General features: G+C 41.3%; 1 protein-coding gene across 12 annotated transcripts in view; it reads left to right on the forward strand.

The window, feature by feature from the left end:
- NPAS3 (neuronal PAS domain protein 3) overlaps positions 1 to 21251 on the forward strand; it is a gene marked incomplete at both ends in the record, with an annotated part of 841254 nt that overhangs the window by 588821 nt on the left and 231182 nt on the right. For all 12 annotated transcript variants that reach the window (XM_080809069.1, XM_080809073.1, XM_080809074.1 and 9 more), the window contains one exon: positions 17024 to 17113. In XM_080809069.1, coding sequence (XP_080665195.1) covers positions 17024 to 17113 — 90 coding nt within the window. The remainder of the gene's footprint in view (positions 1 to 17023; positions 17114 to 21251) is intronic.

The following is a 21251-nucleotide window of genomic DNA, read 5'->3' on the forward strand; positions in this document are numbered from 1 at the left end:
TCAGAAACTTCATGGCTCTCTCCTGACAACCTTAGAATGCAACAGAGAATCACAAAGGGAGTGTCATTTACTCTTTGCTTTCCTCCCCCTCTCCCTCCCTCTCCCTTCTCTCCAGGTTCAGCTGGGGTCATTCTTAAGTCATCCTTCTCAGCAGTGTGTATCTGGCTTTCCAGAATGTCAGATCAGGAGGCAACCCAGCTGTCCTCAATCACCCATTTTTGTTCTTAATAATCTTCACTGTTGGGAAACCCTTCCCTTCCCACCCAGATTCTGCTGACTGCATTTGCCCTTCATGAAACAGAAAGACTGGTTGCCAGCTTCCACGGTGGGAGCCGGCATGAACTCAGTCACCCCTGGGGCTTCTCTGGGCTGAATGATCCAGTCCATTTAACCATTCTGCAAAAGTCTTATGTTTCAATTATCTAATCATTTTTTCAGCTCCCTTTTGAACCCTCTCTAAATTCTTCTTCTTATAAAGCATTGAACCCCAAAGCTGACTTTACTTAAGATCTGAACAGTGCTGAATGAAAAAGAAAATTCACTTAGAATTCTAAAATTCACTGTTGATGGTTCCCATTTGCAGACATTTAACTTAAAAATATTGATTCGATCGGTTGCCCCATTTAAAAGAAGAATTGGGCGGTACGTGTGCACACAAACACACACAGACACACACACACGGTGGGAGCTATGTGTTGGCCTTTTGCAGAGCCCTAGAGAGCAGGAGATGCTCCCTGTGATCTCCACTGGCTGAGCATGGAGCCTCTCACATACCTCGGACTATGGGTCTTATTTGAAGGTAAACAGAGCTAGACTGAGGCAAAATTGTCAAATGGATGCAAGATTTCAGTGTGAGGCGTTTTCTCTTTTCTTCCCTCACCACCCCCAGACATGGCTCCCGTCCCCACCCTGGTGAGCAAGAGGCCAGTGCTATGCACTTACAGGATGTAACTATCGAGTCAAAGCATGCGAGGGACAAGGGGAGGACCCCAGTCCTCCAGGCTCTGGTTTCCTCCCCGCTCCATCTCCTCCTGTGCTCTGACTGCCTCCATTCTCATCTCGAACACAAACTGAGTTTGAGGAGGCTTGAGGACCCTCTCCTCTCTAGTCCGTACCCATTCACATCTGCTTCCCTTTGTACTTGAAGAGGAAATAGTGGAAACAATATAGAATCAGTATGAAACCGTTACAGTATTAGAACATTTAATAGAAGCTTACTAATAAGAACATGTTACTGTTATTATCTTCACTGCTTCAATATCTAGAACATTGCCCTTTCTTGCTTCAAATTCTTAGAGATTTTTATACCAGTTTATTACACATTAGTCTGAATGGCTATTCAAATAGAACTGATTTTTCTAGGACTATTAGATGACTGTTTCCAATCCATTTGGAGCATAGAAGAATTGCCTTTCTGTATATTTGCCTCAGTACTTTTTACGGAATGTATATTATTAAAGTCAAAAAGGGGAAAAGTTGTCGAGGAATCAACCTATATAAAGCAATGCACCTGTGGAATGGGGTTTGCCCAGCAGATTGTAATCTACCAATGTATGCCTTAAACACACCTAGCAGATTGCCAAGTCCTGCCCACAACCTCTCAGTTTGCTGAGGTCACAATCAGAGAAGACAACAACCATCTCCTTGTCCCACGTCTGCTTTGGACATCACCTTGAGTGCACTACCTCTCTGCCCTCTGCCCCAGGGAACTCCACACAGGGGAACAGATGGTAGCAATTTGATGCCAAAATGTGAAGAAACTCTGCCATGGGAAAACATGCTCCAAATCCTCAGAGTCACTATATAGTAGAGCAGACTGTGTTTGAGCTCCTGCTTTGCCACTTACCGTGTGATCTCAGTTTTCCTCGTCTCAAAAGGGGATAGTGATAGTACAGACATCAGAGGTAGGAAGTGAGGAGGGAACTGGGTTAATCAAAATAAAGTCCTTCTCCCAGGGTCCAAAACAGGGGCCACCTTAATAAATGCTCACTGATAAGCATACACACACACACACACACACACACACACACACACGCACATCGTAGAATAGTCCTCATTTTTAAATGATTGGGCTTATGAAACGAAATCATTTTTATTCTGTACCTATGTTCCTTTTCTTCTTGTCAACATTAGTGTGTTGTGCAAGTGTCTCACCCTATAGTTCCTTATTGTATCTCTTTCTGATAGCTTCCATAATCTCTCAAGGTCAATGAAGACTTCTCTCTTACAGGTGTTCTGTCCCCAACTTATGTTTCTTAAACATTTTAAAAGAAATATTTATGACCAAGATGGAATCTTATATCAACCAAGAGTTCTTTTCTTACTTGCCCCTTTAAGTTCACATCTCATGTAGTTTTAGTACCCTTCGTAGATGACCACTTCCTCCAAGTGTGAATTTCTGCTTATGCAAGTAGAAGCTACTCTTGTTAGCAAACATTCTAAGGCAGCATCTCAAGTCAAATAATAACCACTGTGGGTGCTGTTTATCAAATACCTACCATATGATGGCACATGCATTTATTCTGATCAACTCAACAACTCTATTGAGTAGATTAAATAAGGTAGATATTATTCTGTATATTCTCATATGAGAAAACAGCAAAGTTTCAAATTCAGAATTCCATCTCAGGGCTGTTTGAGTCCAAAGTGCCTGTGCTCTTTTCCACTGCCTCTTGAAGACCTTGAAGGATTCTCATTTCCAAGCTGGGCAGAGAACTTGTTGAACTCTGGTCAGATAGGCTGTTTAGCTTCACTGAAGAAATTGAGACAAGGCCATCATTGTCCCCTCTCCTTGACCATTGCCCCAAATCTTGGAGTCTCTCTGAATCTGACTGGAGTCTTTCTAACAGATTCATGTCTCACATTGAGGACAACTGGAGGTAGAGTATAGAGGGGCCCCTCTATGGCACCAGGTCTTTGAGCCATGAGCTGTGGCCTCTGGAAGGAGAAGTATTTCTCTCTAAGCATCTCTCAAGGACTGTGGCAGGTGTCTCCCCAGTGGGAGCTATAGAATGTTCTCCCTAGCAGTGATCAAGGCACCCTGGTCTCAGCAGTAGTACATCTGTCTGCTCAATGCATCTCTTATTCCTTCTTTAATCCTCTTCTTTGAGGGTTCCTACAAAGCTCTCAGACTTTGGAAGTCTCCTCTCTCACACCTGTTAACAAGGCCAGGAATCTGTCCTGATAGCCCCCTTTCTGGTGCCTCACCTGGAATTTGGATGATGTGCACATCCCCCCACCCCTGCTTCTGTTTTTTATGAACACCCTGGGAAAACTCTAGGGACAGCTGTGAAAGGACTGGTTCTCTTTAAACCACTTCAGCTGTGTATCACTATGTCAGCAATCCTGCTGTTTACTGACTGAAAAGTGATGGGAAGTGTCCTAATGTTTCAGCCCGTGTCACCGAGCCCTTAGGTACTTCTGCTTGGCATCTCTCTGTCACTGAGTGTTTAAGCCTAGACATTCTCTTATGTAATTCATTTGTGCTGCCTAGTATGACAAAAGGGGACATTAGTAATATGGTTCCTTCAAAAAGTTGCTGGATAACCTGCTACACCCGCCATTCTCTTTTGTGTGTCCCTATAAAGCAAAAGATTCAGCCTTGAAGAAGCAAGCATATATGACTCATGGCAGAACCCTAGATTTTGCTGTATGTACTAAGCCTTTTGAGACAAGGATTTTTAATCCTGTTCAACATGAAGGTTTTGTATTCCATCATGTTATTGGAAATTTTAATTGCGATCATGTAGTTCAGTGTGTTAAGGGAGCTCAATATAAGGAAGAATTGAATTTGGAAATATGTGAGGGAGTGAGTTTCTTTCATTCATTGCCTGTAAGGGTGTGTTACTTACACCTTGCTGAGATTATGGAAAAGAGCTGGTCTCCCTGCCTTGTAGAATATTGATAATAATGTCCGTCACCCACCATTACACTGTCTTGTTCTCATTAGCTCGAGTGAAATGAAGGGTGCTGATAAACTATGTAGACCTGTGCCAGCATATAGTCCATCAGACCCACCTGGTAGGTCACATCTATGTGCCATGAGGCCATGTCTGTGTTCTTTTTAGGAAATGGCAAAACAATACTGGCTATACACTTTCATGAAAGGTACCTGTTATGGCAGAAAAGAACTGGGAAAGGGATAAAAATCTGGTGGAGAGGAGCAGCAAATGGTTTAAGCAAGTGTGATTACCTATCATAAGAATAGAAGGAAGACACAGAAAACGATAACAGCTTAAGGTTCTGTTTGTAAAACCCTTAATATATTTTTTATTTGCTTTGGGATAAAAGTCTTCCATTAGGGCACAGAGGCCAATTTGAGTCTTTAGGGGCTCAATCCTTTAGGGGAACTCCCTTTCCAGCCTGCGAAGCATTTAAGTAGAAATTAAAGTAGGTCATCCTATTACTAAGGAGAGGCCCCCAAGCAAGACAATAAAACAAATCTTACTTGTTGGAAAAGGTCAAGACTAGAACAAATCTCATTGGAGGCAAAAAGAATCTATCCCCAATATTCGACCACACAAAATTTAAGCTAGCCTACACCAATTCGGAGCCATTCCTCATCTTCAAAATTTGTTAGTATTCCTTACACATCCATGAGTCCTGTGTACCTACGTATAACCATATCCATGGTTGTTTTACTGCCCAGGGTAATTTCCACATAAAAATGCATTCAGAACAGTATTGCTGGGAACATGGGCCACGAAATACAGCACAATTGTACCACAACCACACCACCCCCCACAGCCATCAGCACCTTTTGCACTAAGTGGATGAATACAGAATGCAAATCAGTCGGTGAAAGGAGAAGAGGGGAAAAAGGAAATAGGAGAGAAAAAATGAAAAGGGGGCTGAAATGAGAACCTGGACCTGGAGGAGAAGCTGTTGATTCGAAACTCATGCTCTGTGGTTTCCAAGGTAATCCCAGGTGACATTGTACTTCTCACTTTTTTCAGGCTTTTATCATTCGTGGGGAGGCTGGTGTTTACTTAGACTCTAAGATAGGTCTGAGGAAGAGTTTTAATGAGGATTCATCTTTCTTAAATTATTAGGGACTTCATTAAAAATGTTAATGTCTTCTGCGACAGAGTGTGTGTGGTAGATACAGGTGGGAAATTTCTTAATTGTGAAGTTGACTATCTTGGAGTCTTGGGATTCTAGACTGCTAAGAAAACTACCATTTTAACAATGAAAATGAGGTTTAATTCGCATACCTGGTCCTTCAAGGAAACCCGGCAGAGGGCCAACTGAAAACTCAGGCTTGGAATTTAATCAATATGCCTGCCCCTTCATACCACTGCTGTTGGCAATTTAGATGCCTTTGACATAAAAGGTTGAGAGGGACTAAGTGGGAGGTGACAGTTGTGGCTGAAGGTATTATAGGGTTATCTGGTGGAGGCCACTATAAATTCTGTAGACTAAATAGAATTTTAATAAGTCTAATAGTCATTGAGAGATGGACTGTCATCCATCAAACACAATGAATGGTAGAATATATCCATTTTCAAATTATTTTTGTTCTAACATATCTTTAGCTATTTAAGTCAAAAGAGTGGGTAAATGGATCATTGTGCACATTAGAATTAGGCTGAGACTATTGATTCAAGGTTTCTAGTGAATGAATTATCAATACGGCCAACTGCAAATTTCATTTGGAATTACTGTGACTTGGCACATCAGTGCATTTGAATAGATCGTGCATAACCTAGATTATTGTTCGAGTGAATCCCTTACAGACTATTACATAACTTCAGTAAACCACATGGCCTGGAGTCACTGGAAACACTTGATCTACTGATTCCTCCGGTGTGTCAGGTAATAATACAGCCTCTACAGCGAAAGTCACTGTGGTGTTCCGTGGCAAGACAAAAGGTACAGTAAGGAAGTTAGACCTGCCTAGCAGATTAACAGTATGTGCTGCCTAGGAAAAGGTGGAAAATCAAAGTCTGCCGTTCTTCAGCAGGTGTCTGGGATGTCACTTCCTGGTCTTTGTCTTCGCTGAAAAGTCCCGAAAGGGGAAGATCCTGTGTGATAAGGGCACTTGAGGACAGGAGGGAAAGGAAAGTTTGTCTGAGTGAAAACTTTTGACACCACCCTCTGCCCTGGGAAATGTTATGTGGTGGTCTTGTTAGCTCCATAAAATGGTCCATCGTCTCTGGTAATTGTAAGAGTATATGTGAGCACCTTTAAAATATATTTATCTCTAAATAGCTAGGAATCTCGAAATATATAGAACAGATCTGTTCCTGAAAAACTGACCATGTAGTGACAGCTCCTGTACTGAATCGTTTGCCCTTTGCCACCCACTATACCTTCCTCTAGTAAAAACTCTAAGACAAACCAGAACCATACATTTCAAATAACAAATTTGAGCACTGATTTTGAAAGGGAGAAAATTGCAGCAATCATTTGATTGATCAGTCAAATAACTTCAACAGAAAAGAGTTGAGTCTGTTGCTTTTGCTGCCTCATAGGGCGGGTCGGGAAGGCCCAGTGGTTTCCCCAGGGAGATACATTCTTTGACTTCTTCAGATTACCTTAACATGGCTGATTTTATATTCACGCTAGTCTGTTTAGACTTTATCTTTGTGTTCCCATTAGTTATACTGCTCTGTAGACAACTTCAGTCCCATGACTCCTCTTAAATCTCAGAGATTTAGGTTAAAGCATCATTTGATCCTGGAAATTCAAATAATAAAATAGCCAGTTACTCCTCAGTGATGGCTATGAATTCTTTTTCAGTCAGGATAGTCATTGAAGTAGAGCAGAAAGAAAAAGGAACAATGTCATGTAATTTAATTTCCCTCTTTGCTAATGTACATATCCCGCAAAATTGCCACCACCCACAACCTCGTCGCCTGGCCTGCTTCTTTCATTCTGTTCTTGAATTGGACACAGCGGAAGCCAGGATCTGCAGCCAAGCACCACTACTTTTAATTGTGTACATTTAGACTCTCATTTAATGGACACCTAGCAAATTCGGTCCTAGCAGATTTCATATCCTGAATTGTTCCACTCGAAGGGTATCATCTAGAGATTCTCTGAAGATGACTCCTTCTGACATAAGTCGTTTTGCTTTGTATACATGCAAGTGTGCTAGCAAACAAACACAATCTCCTTTGCTTCGTGTGTGTTAAAGAGGCATGTGGGTGGGGGGGGGGGGTGGGCAGCGCCTGGGTAGCTCAGTGAGTTAAGCCTCTGCCTTCAGCTCAGGTCATGATCTCAGGGTCCTGGGACCGAGCCCAGCATCGGGCTCTCTGCTCAGCGGGGAGGCTGCTTCCTCCTCTCTCTCTGCCTGCCTCTCTGCCTACTTGTGATCTCTCTCTCTGTGTCAAATAAGTAAATAAAATCTTAAAAAAAAAAAAAAAGGCATGTGGGGGTAAAGGCAGAAGCATTTCCTTGACACCCTGAATAGGAAGAGATCTCTGTGGACAAGTAGTATGTACTGGTGGTTCTCACCAAGACTCAGTGGCTAACTGCAATGAAAGGAGAAGGTGGGCAGAGCATCTGAGAGCCACAGCGAGCAGTAAACCCAGTTGTTTATCCCAAAATCATTCAGCACCAGGTTCCCAATTCCATCAGAATAATTGATTTTCCCATAAATGTATATCACCACTTTGTATGGAGCTAAGGCAATGAAGCAGTGTAGCCTCTAAGCATTTGAAATGAACAACAACAAAAAAAACAATATAAAGATTTCAATATTGTAAATGTAGGACCCAGAAGAGGCGCAATTACTTGAAAAAGATTTCAAAAACAGTCCTCTGCATTGTTGATTTCTGAAACTAAACTCTACTTTCTATTATGAGTCCATCATATTTATAGCTTTATGTGGGTCTAGTAAAAATTAATTATTAACTATATGAATGATAAATAAAGAGAGAATCTAGCTACAGTGATTTCCGGAAATTAACATCAAAGATTTCATGGCCCATGCGTTTTCCCCAACCAGAATTCCTAAACTACTATCTTAGCTCAGGCTACCGTAACGAAATATGATTGACTGGGTAACTTAAGCAACAGACATTTATATTCTTGTAGTTCTGGAGGCTTGAAGTCCAAGATCAAGGTGCCAGCATGGTCATATTCTGTTAAGGACTTTATTTGTAGCTTGCAAATGGCTACCTCCTTGCTGTGTGCTCTCCTGGCCTTTCCCAGGGGCATGCCCAAACAGAAAGAGATAGCTCTCTCTTCCTCTTCTTATAAGGCTATCAGTCCTATTGGATTAGGACCCCATCCCTATGCTCTCATTTAATCCTAATTATCTCCTAGAAGCCCAATCCCCAGATGCAGTCACCTTGGGGGTTAGGGTATCAACATACACATTTTGGGGGGATATAATTCAGACCATGGCAACCATATTTGTGACAACCAAGTTCCTTTCAGTACAAATGTTTTTAATTCCTTTTCCCTAGAGATACCAATAAATGTCTCCTGAAATGAAACTCCTATGAATGCATCAGATTAATATCTGAGGTCTCTAAATGGTCTTTTAATATGCTAAATTCATTATAGGGTTCTTTAATCACTGTTACTACCCCTGATACAAACTCCTTACCTAAAGGAACACACGTGCAATGCTTTTATTATTTTCTCTTAAGGAGCCTCTTTTTTAAAGTTACCCACTGCCCAGTTAAACAGTCAGGTTTGGTCATAATCAGCCATAAGAGAAATAACAGTATGGGTCTACACTGTTATCGAGGATAACAGAATAAAGTCATCTTTATCGAGGATAAAGTCATCTTACATAAAATAGTATACTTCTACATAAAATAGTACATGATATGCCAGAAGGAGAAGGAGAAAAGCCCTAAGTCTCAATGAAAAACCATGGGACAGAAAAAGGGCTCATTGTGTGGGCCAGCCCGGTGGCCCATGGGTGTGTGTGCTCAAGGCTTGTCCTGGCCATTGCTGCTGGGAGGTGTGGTTCTCCTAGCAATTTTTTTTAATATTTTTTATTATTTTTATTAACATATAATGTATTATTTTCTCCAGGGGTACAGGTCTGTGAATCATCAGGCTTAGAGATTTCACAGCACTCACCATAGCACATACCTTCTCCAGTGTCCATAACCCAATTTTTTATTAACCATGGGGTCCCTTCTCTCCTTTGAGCCATTAGTCCCTCCTCCAACACATGAGAATTTCCTTGAGGTCTAGCAGTCTCTTGTCTATACTTTCACAAGTTCCAAAAAGATAAAAATATGAGCTGATGGATGTGTTCGTTAACTAGATGGGAGGAATCTCCTGTGCACATGTAGCAAATCATCACAATGTATACTTTAAATATCTCACAATTTAATTTGTCGATTATATGTCAGTAATGCTGTAAAAATACAAATTTCACCAATCCATGCCTTTTCTAAATCAAAGACAGCACATGACAGGTGTGGAGCTCAGTGAAAAAGGAAGGGATCCCCACCTCCTACACAGTATATCCTCAGCTGGAAACTCCCTTTGTCCTGCAGCCTTTTGTTTAATAGAGTTAATTTATAACTGTGCTCATTCGCTTAGTCTCAGATCCCACAGATGATTTTTTTTTAAGAAAGCAGCTTGTGGAGGTGCCTGGGTGGCTCAGTCAGTTGGTCATCTGTCTTCAGCTTGGATGGTGATCCCAGGGTCCTGGGATCGAATCCCACATTGGGTTCCCTGCTCTGTGGGAAGCCTGCTTCTCCCTCTCCCACTCTCCCTGCTTGTGCATGCTCTCTCTCTCTCTCTTTCTGTCAAATAAATAAAAATAAAATCTTAAGAAAGGAAAGGAAAAATAAAGGAAAGAAGAGAAAAAAGCAAAGAGGAAAAAAAAGAAAAGAAAAGAAGTGAGTTGGGTCCTTGCCCAGCTTTGTGAAACCTCAGCTGGTACAGGCCCAGGGCATAGTGAGCACTCAACAGTTGTTTTCTGAATGCATCACACTTAAATATAGGAATATGAGAATTGCTTATGTGGAAAGAAATGCTGGAGGAAGCACAGATTTTGAGCACCTTCGATGGCATGCGAAACAACTGAAGTACCCAGCAGGTAGTATGAGCATCAGGAGGAAAAAGAGGGATCCTTCTTTCTTAGCTCTACCACATATTGATGAGTGACAGTGAGCCATGTCCTTCATGGCTCTGGGCTTCAGCTTCCTTATCTGTAAGGTAGGATTAAATAATACCTGTCTAGGGGCACCAGGTGGCATGGTCATTTAAGCACCTGACTCTTGGTTGTGGCTCACGTCATGATGTCAGGGTCATAAGACTGATCCCCGCACTGGGTGCCGTGCTCAGTGGGGAGTCTGCTTGAGGATTCTCTCTCTCCCTCTCCCTCTGCCCCCTCTCAAATAAATACATTAATTAAAAAAAAATTATGGTCTAATCTCTATACTGTTTTGTATAATGCAGACAACTGGAATTATACCTGGAACGTTGTGTGAGACCAAGCTCCATGAGTACCCAAAGTAAAGAAGTGATGTTTTTTGGCTTCTCGGGACTAGTACAATGTCCTATTTATATTACTGCTGCTGGCAGGGAAATTCTTCCTTTAACCCGAGAGAGATCTCTAAATTAAAAGGGAAAGATGTGCAATAAGGAATGAGCTCCCAGATTCTGAAGAGCCTACATTTCGGTAAATTTGTATACCCCATGCACAAAAAGGAGACATTCTAGTGTGCCAGTGATTATCTGTGCCTTAGCGTAACTAGTGGGACTCCTCTCCCTCAGGTGACAGGAGCTCGGGAGCAGCACGTGGGCTGCTCACACCAACGCCCCGTGGAGTGCCAGTCTTCCAGGACGGGCCACAGACCACGTGGGGTTGGCTTGTGCCCACCCCCAGCCCCGACCCGGGGCTCAGAGACACAGACTCGTGCGACTCCACCCAATGCCGTACCCTGTCTTTATACCCGAGCCTGTTGTCCATTTGGCTGGATGTTCACATCAAGAAATCTACATGCCTCAAGGCTGGATGTAAGGCTTGAACTAGCATCCCAGAGAAAAAGGTCAGCACTTTGATACACAGCTTCCACAAAATGGAATTTTAATGAGCAGAAGCAAAACCCGATCTCCTCGCTCAGAAAGCAGCTGTCTTTGTTCTTTTCATGTTTTAACATTTCACTAGCTCAACATCTCTCCTTTTATTCTGGTAACTCTCTGCTAAGAACTAAGAGAGGCCGTCTGTGCCTCTCTGCCCTGTTTTCTCACCTAAGATGTTTAGATTTATGTGTTTTAGGAAACTCTTAGGAGAGGTGTTGTGAGGCACCAAGGTTTGTTGTTCCGGAATCCTTTTTTAGTGGGAAAACACTCAGATGCGACTGAATGACTCTAATTTGGTTGTGATGGGGGAACATGTGGCTTTGGATACATGATAATGACATGAACCCATGCGAGCCCTTGTGTGATTGACTCGTGGTGATGGGGAGGGGGCAAAGGAAGAGACATGGGAGCCAGAAAGCTCTGGGAGATTCCTCAGAGTTAAAGCCCAAACCTTTGATGTTTGCTTTCATCCTCTTTAAGAAAATATACTTGCCTTAGATTCCTACCTCTAAAAATAAAGCTTTTGTTTCTGCACAGTGCTTTATTGTTAAAACTCAGATTGCAGAGACAAAATTCGGGAAACTTTTTCTTCCCCATAAACAGATACATGTGGGCACTTCTGGGCCTCGTCCCAGGCTCCTTGAAGTTGCTGGGCGTCCGCATGTGTGTGCGTGAGCAGTCCAACATCACCTCCTGAGTGCAATCAGAGGGCAATATGGCATTTTAATGAGCTCTGTCAAAGTGTTATTGTATCCAAAGGCCAAAAAATTTAAGAAACATTTTTGTCTTTCTAACTCTTTTATCTGCTGCCAAAAGAGAGTGGAAAGATAGGTATTGAAGCCCTGTCCTCACTCTTCAGGCCAGACTTCTTCTAGGCTTGGCTGATTCACTCAACTTCTTTCATGATGATGGAGGCCTGGTTCCAAGAGCAGACTCCCCCATTTCCAATGCTAACCCATTGCTCAGAGAGCAGAAGAAATGTTCTCATACAGCCTCTCCTTATGACCAGCAAAGATGTCTCCACAGTTACAAAATACTCTTATCTAATGGCTTGCCAGCCTTGTGCTGACATCCATGTTCTGTTCCTGCTTTAACAGGATTTTGTCATAACAATGAAAAATGCTGGGTTTGGGGAGAAAGTTGAGTGTGCCAGAGACTGTCCTCTCTCAGGGCTGGGTATTTTCTGCACAGTCTAAGCCTGAATCAGAAGAACATCACAGATGCACGGTGCATTGGACACGGAGCACATGCATGCATTTAAATCACGTGTATCTTACTTTTTTACTGATGTAATTGTGAAATATGTTCCTTTTGCATTCATAATTAGGGGGTGGAACAGATGGTGAAGGCTTAGTTTAAAATAATCTGTCATTAAAATAACCTAGCCTACTGGTAATTCTTCACTCTAACTGGAGTGAGGTCATAGGAAAAGAGTTTGGGGTGATTTTTTTTTTCTCTCTTCTGCATTGGAATGTGGAAGAAAGAACCGCTAATCTCAGAGTGGTTATATACGTGAGAATTACCCCTCTAAGGGCACCATAGTAGGATTTCTCTCTGTGAGATCTGGCTGCAGTGGAATATGCAGGAAAAAGAAAAAAAAAGCAGAGACAAAACTACTTTGACAAATATAAATCCATTTAGTACAATGCATTAAACATTAGTGTACCTTCGATCATGAAGCTATAGTTAGTTTCATACCCTGCAAGGAAATAACCTCATCATTTGACAAATACTGTTAGAGGCCCTCAGCTTTTGGGGTTAAGAAACTGTGCCTTATACTTTATATGTTACACTGATGTCAGGGGATATAAATTATAATTACAGGCATTACTATTCAGAGATGCTGTAGCTCCTGACTTCTGCATCCAAGCCTCCCTCCTGTATGTGTGTACCTCATAGACTTACCAGGATGTGACAAAGGAAATCTCCTATCAGCCCTGTCAGGATGGCTAAGAACTGGTTTTAGTAATAAGAAAACTGTCTTGATAAATCAGATACTAGCATGCCTTTAAAATGTCTGTTTTACTGTTTCTTCTAAGATTTTGTTCTCCATCTGCTTTGAGGAAAGCAGATAGATTTCAGCATGGCTTTATAATAAATCTTCTCAAGGAGGGACTAGCATTAACATTTGTGTAGATTCTTTTTCATCTTAATCCAACCTTAGTTAATAATCAGAAAATTCTACATAGTGAGTAAGGAGATGTAATTAACCCTTTGACCTCAGAATCTTAATTGGCGCCTGTTGAAAACAGTGGGCAGTTAAAAAAAAAAAAAATTAAAAAGTAGCCTGCAGTGATTCAAAGAGCTTGGAATGTATGTAGTAGCTATCTTGAATCGAATTTTTAAAAATTCCACAGAACTTTCAGATTAATCACATTTGGTTCCCAAGACTAGCGGATCAGATGTTTCCTTCCTCCTGCCACCTTTTAAGATGGAGACACACACATGAAACCACTATCAATGCTACTCTTAAGACTTCCCTAAGCAGCAGAACAGAGCTAACTATGGATGAGGAGGACCCTCAATCAGAAGGTGATGGCAGTGGCAAAGGCTGAAGGGCAGCCTTGCCAGTCTGCTGCTGACCCAAGTTCATATTCCATTTCCGTATTTGAAACATAGTCAGATCTGAGTTTTGGACATTCATCACACCCTGTAGATACAATTGACATGATAAATATAAAGGTAAAAAATAAGTCTAACCAGAGTTTTTTGGTTTAGTTTAGTTTAGTTTTTGTTTTTTGGGTTTTGGGGGTTTTTTGGTTTTGGGGGATTTGGGTTTTTGGGTTTTTTTAATACGTCTGTGATGACAAACAACTAATCTGACGAGTTGTGTTCTTCCCACACCAAATTGGCTGTTATTTTTAATTGAATTGACTGGATGCTTTGTGTCATGTAGACATAGACTCATTTTAATCTCACCAGGAAATTGGAACATGTGTTGGAGCCTCTGCTTTGCCAAACAAAACTGGCCAGTTCTTAGATCACTGCTGCTTAATAGCATCAGATGTTTAGCCTCCAGAAATTTTTTTTTTCCTTGCTATCATGCCCAAACATCCTCTACTGTTTTAGTAAATACATGAGATATGAACCTAATGTTACAAAATCACGATTGCTTTCAGTGAGAATGTAAAGGACGTATGTGGCTGGCAAATGGCCCGCAGTTAGTATTTTGGAGAACTACAAAAGAATCTAGTCTGACTCTGGTCTTGCAAATGTTAAGAGATATCCCAGGCTGTGTTAGACATCTGTGATGTCAGCATCTGAAAATACTCTAATAGCTTCATGACCAGGACTCTTGGGGAAGATAATTTCCACCCCTCTCAGTCATTCTAGTATATGTGATCTAAGGGAAGGAGCTTTGGGCTTGGAGGTAGAACTGGACTTACTAAGTCTGGTCTGAGCGATTGTTAGGTGTTGGCCAGATGAAGATGACTAAGACCTTGCCCACTGTTGAGAAATTCAGTCTCCTTGGGAGTTGAATAAGCCAGTCAGGACCATCCAATGTCATAAATGCTTGGACAGTATCATCAGGGTGTAGCAGATTTAATCTTAGCTTTGCCACCATCTGACTATATGATCGGGTCCAAGCACTGAACCTCTCTGTGCCTCAGTTTCCTCACCTGTAAAATGAGTGTTTAGAGGACAGGGGGTTATCTCTCTGCCAGGTCCATCAGTCCTTTCTTCTCTCAGTCAGCCTTTTGGTTGTCCTGTGTTCCCATAAAAGGTTCTCCTGTCTTCTGTCTCTCTAATCTGGTAACAGCACTGTAAGATGTGAGAAGATGGCTCGCATAGCTCTCTTTCTGTGTATGCCAGGGCATGGCCATTGGGTTGAGTGGAAAACCTGTCCATGGGGAAGGCTTAAAGGAGTGGGAGGGAGGGTCTTAATCTTCGCGAGTCAGCCTCAGGAGGTCTCTTAGGTGAGGTAAAGACAAGTGGAAACAGATCCTTCCCAAACTTCCACAAAAGAAACAGCTGTCCCTTTGCACTGGTTCAAAGCAAGAGTCCACTCTTCCACGCTCCAAGCTTGAAAGGTTGGCTCTCACCAGGCTCCAGAGTGGGTGGCAGTGTGGTCAAAGGGAAGGAGCCCACTAAACAGTGTTTTGTTCCTTGTCCCATAGCTGATTCCAGGAGAGAGATTACATGGCAAGGTGACAAGTTAACCTCTTGTGGGAGTGACCTGTGAACTCTCTTGTCATCCCACTTCCTGTCTGTCTCCTGACAGTGGGATTCTGTCATCTGAACAATCATTCAAAATCAAGTGATGATTTTTAAGTCATAGGTCGCCTCTTAGTAAGCAAAGTTTCACTTCAGAAATGCTATGACCATTTCTTTCCATTAATTTACACAATCAGAGAACCTTTGTTTTAGTGGAGGCAGTCTTGTCATTAATTCCGACTGTCACAGTTCAGATCCTGACTCCATCACTAACTAGAGACAGGCACGTTGCCTGCCTTCACTAAGCCTCAGTTTCCTTGTCTATAAAATGTAGATTGTAATATAATTACCTCAAATGATACTTGTGAAAATTAAAAGAGATAACACATGCAAACTGCTTAGCATGTATTGCTTAATAAATGGACGATATCCTGACTAAAAGCTTGTCTATCATGTAATTTGTAATGTAATCATGTAATGTGACTTTGGAAATGTTTTCAGAACCTACCTAATCAGAGAAGGAGATTGGGGGCTACCCAGAGTCTCTGACCAGTGAGGCTCTAAAAATGGGTCAGGAAGCATGGAAGCCAAATATCATATCTGTGTGTGTGTGTGTGTGTGTGTGTGTAATGGAATCCAAATGTATATATTCCCAGGTACATACATAAATATAATACATAAATATGTATATTCCATATATACATTTAGAACTCCAAAAAAATATTCAGTATTTTAAGCAACTGAAATTATTGCTGGGATTTGAGACAGTCCATGTTTCTACCTGAATGTCACATGCTACTTCCACCTTTCCATATTTAAGAATTAGGTCATTGAGTGTTGCCACATGCCCTGTTCCCAGTGTGGGTTTCCTATTTTTCCAAAACTCACAGCCTTTGGAAAAACCACTACTCTTTGAAACTTCTTTTTGTTTCAAGCAGTACTTGGGCCACTTACCTGGTTCAAGATAAATTACACAAAGCGAAACAAAAGACATAAGGAGGATGGAGGGTAGGAAATGCACTTGGATTGCAAGAATTTGAAACAAATGTTCTCTCCATTTGAGTGGTACATTGCAGTTGGGAGTCCGTGATGATTGGCACCACTCGTCAAACTGACAATGCAACCCCCCATTTAGAAAGTGGACAAAGGTTTCGGGAGTTAGAGATGATACGTAGCTTCCTTCTGTGCCCACCCCCTTTCTTTTGTTTCCATTTCAGGAGCTGTAATAGAATCTAGATCTATCACAATAAAACTTAAGTATAGAGTTTTGCAAAAAAGGATTACAGTTTGTAAGGTTTCAGCCTATAATCATTCACCCATAATGTATTGACTTTTCCTATTTGTTCTACCACAATAGGCACTAGGAGTGAGAAGGGTATAATCCTTTATTAATTAGCAAATTATTGATGTCCACAGTAGCTCAAGTGATGATTTTACTTGCTCTTCATAGAGGGACCCGTTTTTTTCCTTCTCGTTTCGTTACAGTTTCCATTCCTGTTCAGCTATTTCATGGAGAATCTGGCTGATTTAATCTTTTAAACTACTGAATCCAAAAAAAATAAATAAATAAAGGCAACAGCTCATAAAATCATCCTGACCTGATTTTGTACATGAATATAATGTATCTCGATCAGAACGACAGAGACACAGGCAGATCCTGAATTAAAGGAAAGCTTGTAGTCTTCATTCAGACCTTTTGTTTGTTCATTTACAGGGCAGTGGTAGAATATCTTAGGACTTTTGTTAACCATGAAGAAAAACAGGGTCTTAAATTCAGTATGTGTTGCTTTGTGTCACATGCCCTATTAATTAAATCTCCATCATATGTTTATTAACTTAATTATATATTTATTTTTTTCTGCAGTCCCTGGATGGCTTTGTATTTGCACTAAATCAAGAAGGAAAATTTTTGTACATTTCCGAAACCGTCTCCATCTACCTAGGCCTCTCACAAGTAAGTAAAATGACAATTTAGATTCTTGACGGGGATTGTGAAGACTCCTTCTGCCTCATGCTTTTCCCTCTCCAATAGATATTCTGTTTAGCATGAATTATCAGATTTATTCTTTAATGCCTCTACTTGGCTCCTCTCACAAAGTCAGTGGGAAAATTCTGTCCGTTCGGAACGTTCAGAACTAACTTGTGCTCCAAAACTTTAGTTCCCCCTCCCCCCAAGGATCATTATTAATTTATTGAGAACAAATGAAGTTTCTTCCCTCCGTTGTTTTGAACTTTGAAACCTCTGTGCCCGGTAGGAGAGGGACACACTAATGGTGCTTCCCTTGTGTCCTATTACTGGATGTTTATGGAGTACCCTGCATTATCCTGGGAGCTGACACAATGACAGGGAGTCATTTGGAGTCAAGAAATGCTGAAAGAGACCATTAAAATGTGTTGCGGGGAAGGTTCCAGCAAGGATATATTTTGCTGCCTTTGCAAATGCTTCCTAATGCTGAAAGACAATTTCATAAAATAAGATAGGCTTTCATGATGTGCGGTTTAATTACTCGCACGTGTCTGTCAGAGGTTGAAAGAAAAGAAGATGGAGGCAGCTGGAGCAAGGGACAAAATCCTAGATGTTATTTCCTGATATTCCCCCCGGAACACACAAATTTTACTTCCATCGGATTCAGGGACACGGGCTGCATCTACAGAGTGCCAAAATCCCCTGAAGAAAAGTTTTCAATTCTACTAATTATCCAGATGTGGTGTTCCCCCCCCCCATAAAAATGCTGAACATCTGGATATCTGTGCCCATACAGGTGATTGACGGAGTTTGACCCTTTTCATCTGGTGGTTTGGCATGAGGAGAACACAGCCTTGGTGGGAGGGATTTTGTGTGTATGTGATGATCTGCCAAGCTGGATAATCTACTTCTCGTTCAGTTGTCCCTTGGAGCTAAAGATGGAGATAAGATTTGTCTCTCTCCTCTTAAGCAAGACCCACCCCAGACTCACTGCTTCCGAAAGTTGGCACCCCTCTAAGGAGGCATCCAGCATGGCTGGGATATTTTGGCTGTTAGTGAGCTTGCTGGGTAATAGCTAAACCAAGAAAGACATTGGGAAATAATAAAGAAAGATATTTGGCATTTGAGAAGGGTTGGAGGAGGAGGAGAAATGCTGCCAAATTTGATTATTTACTGTTGAGAATCCAAGCAAGGGTCCATTAACTCTTCCTTGAAGAACACGCAAGCGATCGGCTATAGTTTATAGAGAAATTCTATTGCATGTGGGTTTTAGCAAACCAAATGATAAAAACAGGGCTATGGTTAACTCGTTGTCGGCATTCTTTCATCTTGTTGATATCTCTGGTTTTGTCATAGCCTTTCATAGCATTTCATAGATTTTAATCCTTGTCTTAATCTGTTTGGGATGGAGTTTTTGAGAATCTCCAGTTTGGAAATGGGCGCACTGCCATGTTCGTTCACACTGCTCAGAACTGGAAACACCACTGTTTGTTGTTCTGCAATGCCCATATTCATCTGTTTTACGCAGAATATCCAACAAAGTTTAATAAGCCAGTGAAGAAGAAGGATGAATAATTAGTTTAAGCAGGTAAATGCTAATTAGGGAACTCCTGAAAAGCATCCATTATATACTAGCTCAAAACACATTTTACAGCCCTGGTTAGTGGTGTAATCCAAATTCTGTCAAGGCAACTGCATTTTCTGTAATTGAGATGTGTATGTTTGCTTTGCATAACAGATGGCTCTGTATGCTTAGACTGATAGCTAGGAAAATAATAATTGCATTATTCTGGCCAAAAGAATATTAGCTCTTGGGTTTTGGCCATTTCAGTCAGTCCTCCTGCCAGCACAGCATATGCACATATATGGATTGGATTTTCAAGGAAATTGATGCATCTGGAATAGTGTGGCCATCTGAAATATCATCTGTTCAAGAAAAATTTGGCTTTAACCCTGTGCTGGTTTCTCCTTAAAAGCAGTATATTTCACTGCTTTTCTACTGTAACATTAAGTCAATCTTTTCCTAAAATCTGAGACAAATAATTGAGGTTTCTGCAGAATAAAGCAGCTGTGTAGACATGGAACAGTAGCTGACACCTTCTGGGCAGTCATTCCCTGCTATTTTATGTGATGGGGTTTAAAGTGTGTATCAATAGTCAGCATCTTGCCTTGCCCGGGAGCAGACACTGGCCCCAGTGCCTCTCATCCTCCATGGTACACGTGTTCAGTGTCCCCAGCAAGGGTGGGACATGCAGGTAGAATCTATGAGGTACAGAGGGCTTCATTTGGATGTGATGAAGGCTAAGTCACTAGGAAGTGATTTGTGTATGCCGATGTAGGTGTTCAACGTTCGAAACCAAAGTTTATGAGTACTTCCGGGTTAACACGAAAATAATCCAATTAAGGGCACAGGGTGTTTTTAAATGCCTGAAGAATGAGAAGGAAAAAAAAAATCTATGCCAATACTCTGGGAAAGGATTTCCAACCCAGTAAATGTTATGTTCTAAGTCCTAATAGGATCCTTGCCACTCAACCCTTTTCAAGTTTCTTCAGTGTCCTCTGGCACTTGTGGGGGTACAGGGTCCTCATGGGGGACGTGTTATGTAAAATGTGCTCAAAGTTATTCAATTAAGTACATACTTAATCTTTTACACACACACCTTTAATTGAATGCAAACCAAACACTCTGTATGTGTCCTACAACTTTGGCTCAGAAGTTATTCCATCAAATTCTAGACAAAGATAAGGAGTCTATGAAATTATGGTCCCTCGGTTCCTTCTTAAATAGGTTCGTTAAATAAAGACAAAGCATAACTCATATCATCAAAGACTTACCCAGGGAAACTGTTGAGGAATATTGTGAGCACGTCAGCTTGTTAGAGCGTAGTTATATCTGCCTTTGTAACTCTCAAAATATTCCTTCCTCAGTTTTATTTTCCTTCAACATGTAAATAAATATGGTGGCTTTAAAGTGGCTTATGTTCAGGAAAGAATTAGGATGATATTTTGACTTGTGAGAAAACTAAGTAGAGAAACTTCTACTGAGCTCTGTTGGCATGGTGTGAATATAGAGACAGAGCGGATTTCTTCTCTACCCTCTGTTGAGTGTAACAGCTCCTGGTGTCCAGTGTGTGCGGGTGGCAGTTATTCTCTCTGAGGTATTTTCATATTGTCATGATGATGGGAGGGAAAGGATCTGTGATGAGGTTCAGACTGCCTTGGGCAGCCCTTTTGACTTTGCCAGAGATATATATTTCATTCAACATCCAAGATGGGGTTTCAGGTTATAGATATATGCACTGTTGGCATGCTTCCCTAGGTAAAGATGATTCCCAACTACTCACTGTGAAGACATCTTAAAGAGCCCCAGATAGCAATGCTGAGTTTGATTTGTGTGGGGATTAAATGCCTTCTTATACGTGGTGATAACATTCAGAGCTGCTAAAAACTAACTCTACTTTGTAGCTATCATGGAATAAGCAAGAAAGAGAACAGTGTATTCCCTAGCACTGAAAATGTAGTAATGAAACATAGTCGGATTTTAAGAAATCTCTTCCAGGGTGTAAGGGACATAATCACCAAAGGATCCAAAGGAGAATTTTTATGATAAATAAAAAGAATTTCTAGTTTGATATAGGACTTAGAGAAATATTCATTCATTGGCTTATACCCTCCTGTTTCCACAAATGCATAGAATAAATGCATAAATAAAAAGTAATTGGGGCACCTGGGTGGCTCAGTGGGTTAAAGCCTCTGCCTTCGGCTCAGGTCATGATCCCAGGGTCCTGGGATCGAGTCCCACATCGGGCTCTCTGCTCGGCAGGGAGCCTGCTTCCCCCTCCTCTCTCTGCCTGCCTCTCTGCCTACTTGTGATCTGTCTCTCTGTCAAATAAATAAATAAAATCTTTAAAAAAAAAAAAAGTAATTGCACAAAAAAAGTAAAAAAAGATAATTGCACAATATAGCCAGGATATAAGGAAAGAAAAGGTAAAATTAAGTCATTTTTTTACCACATAGTAGACAAACACAATAGAGGCTCTAAAAAAGGATATAAGTAGTCTGATAAAGCCTCACATTTAGCAGTGAGCTCCCTGGTAACCAAAGCAAAAAGGGAAATACAGCCATT

Source organism: Martes martes, assembly GCF_963455335.1.
Source record: "Martes martes genome assembly, chromosome: 7".
Taxonomy (NCBI): Eukaryota; Metazoa; Chordata; class Mammalia; order Carnivora; family Mustelidae; genus Martes; species Martes martes.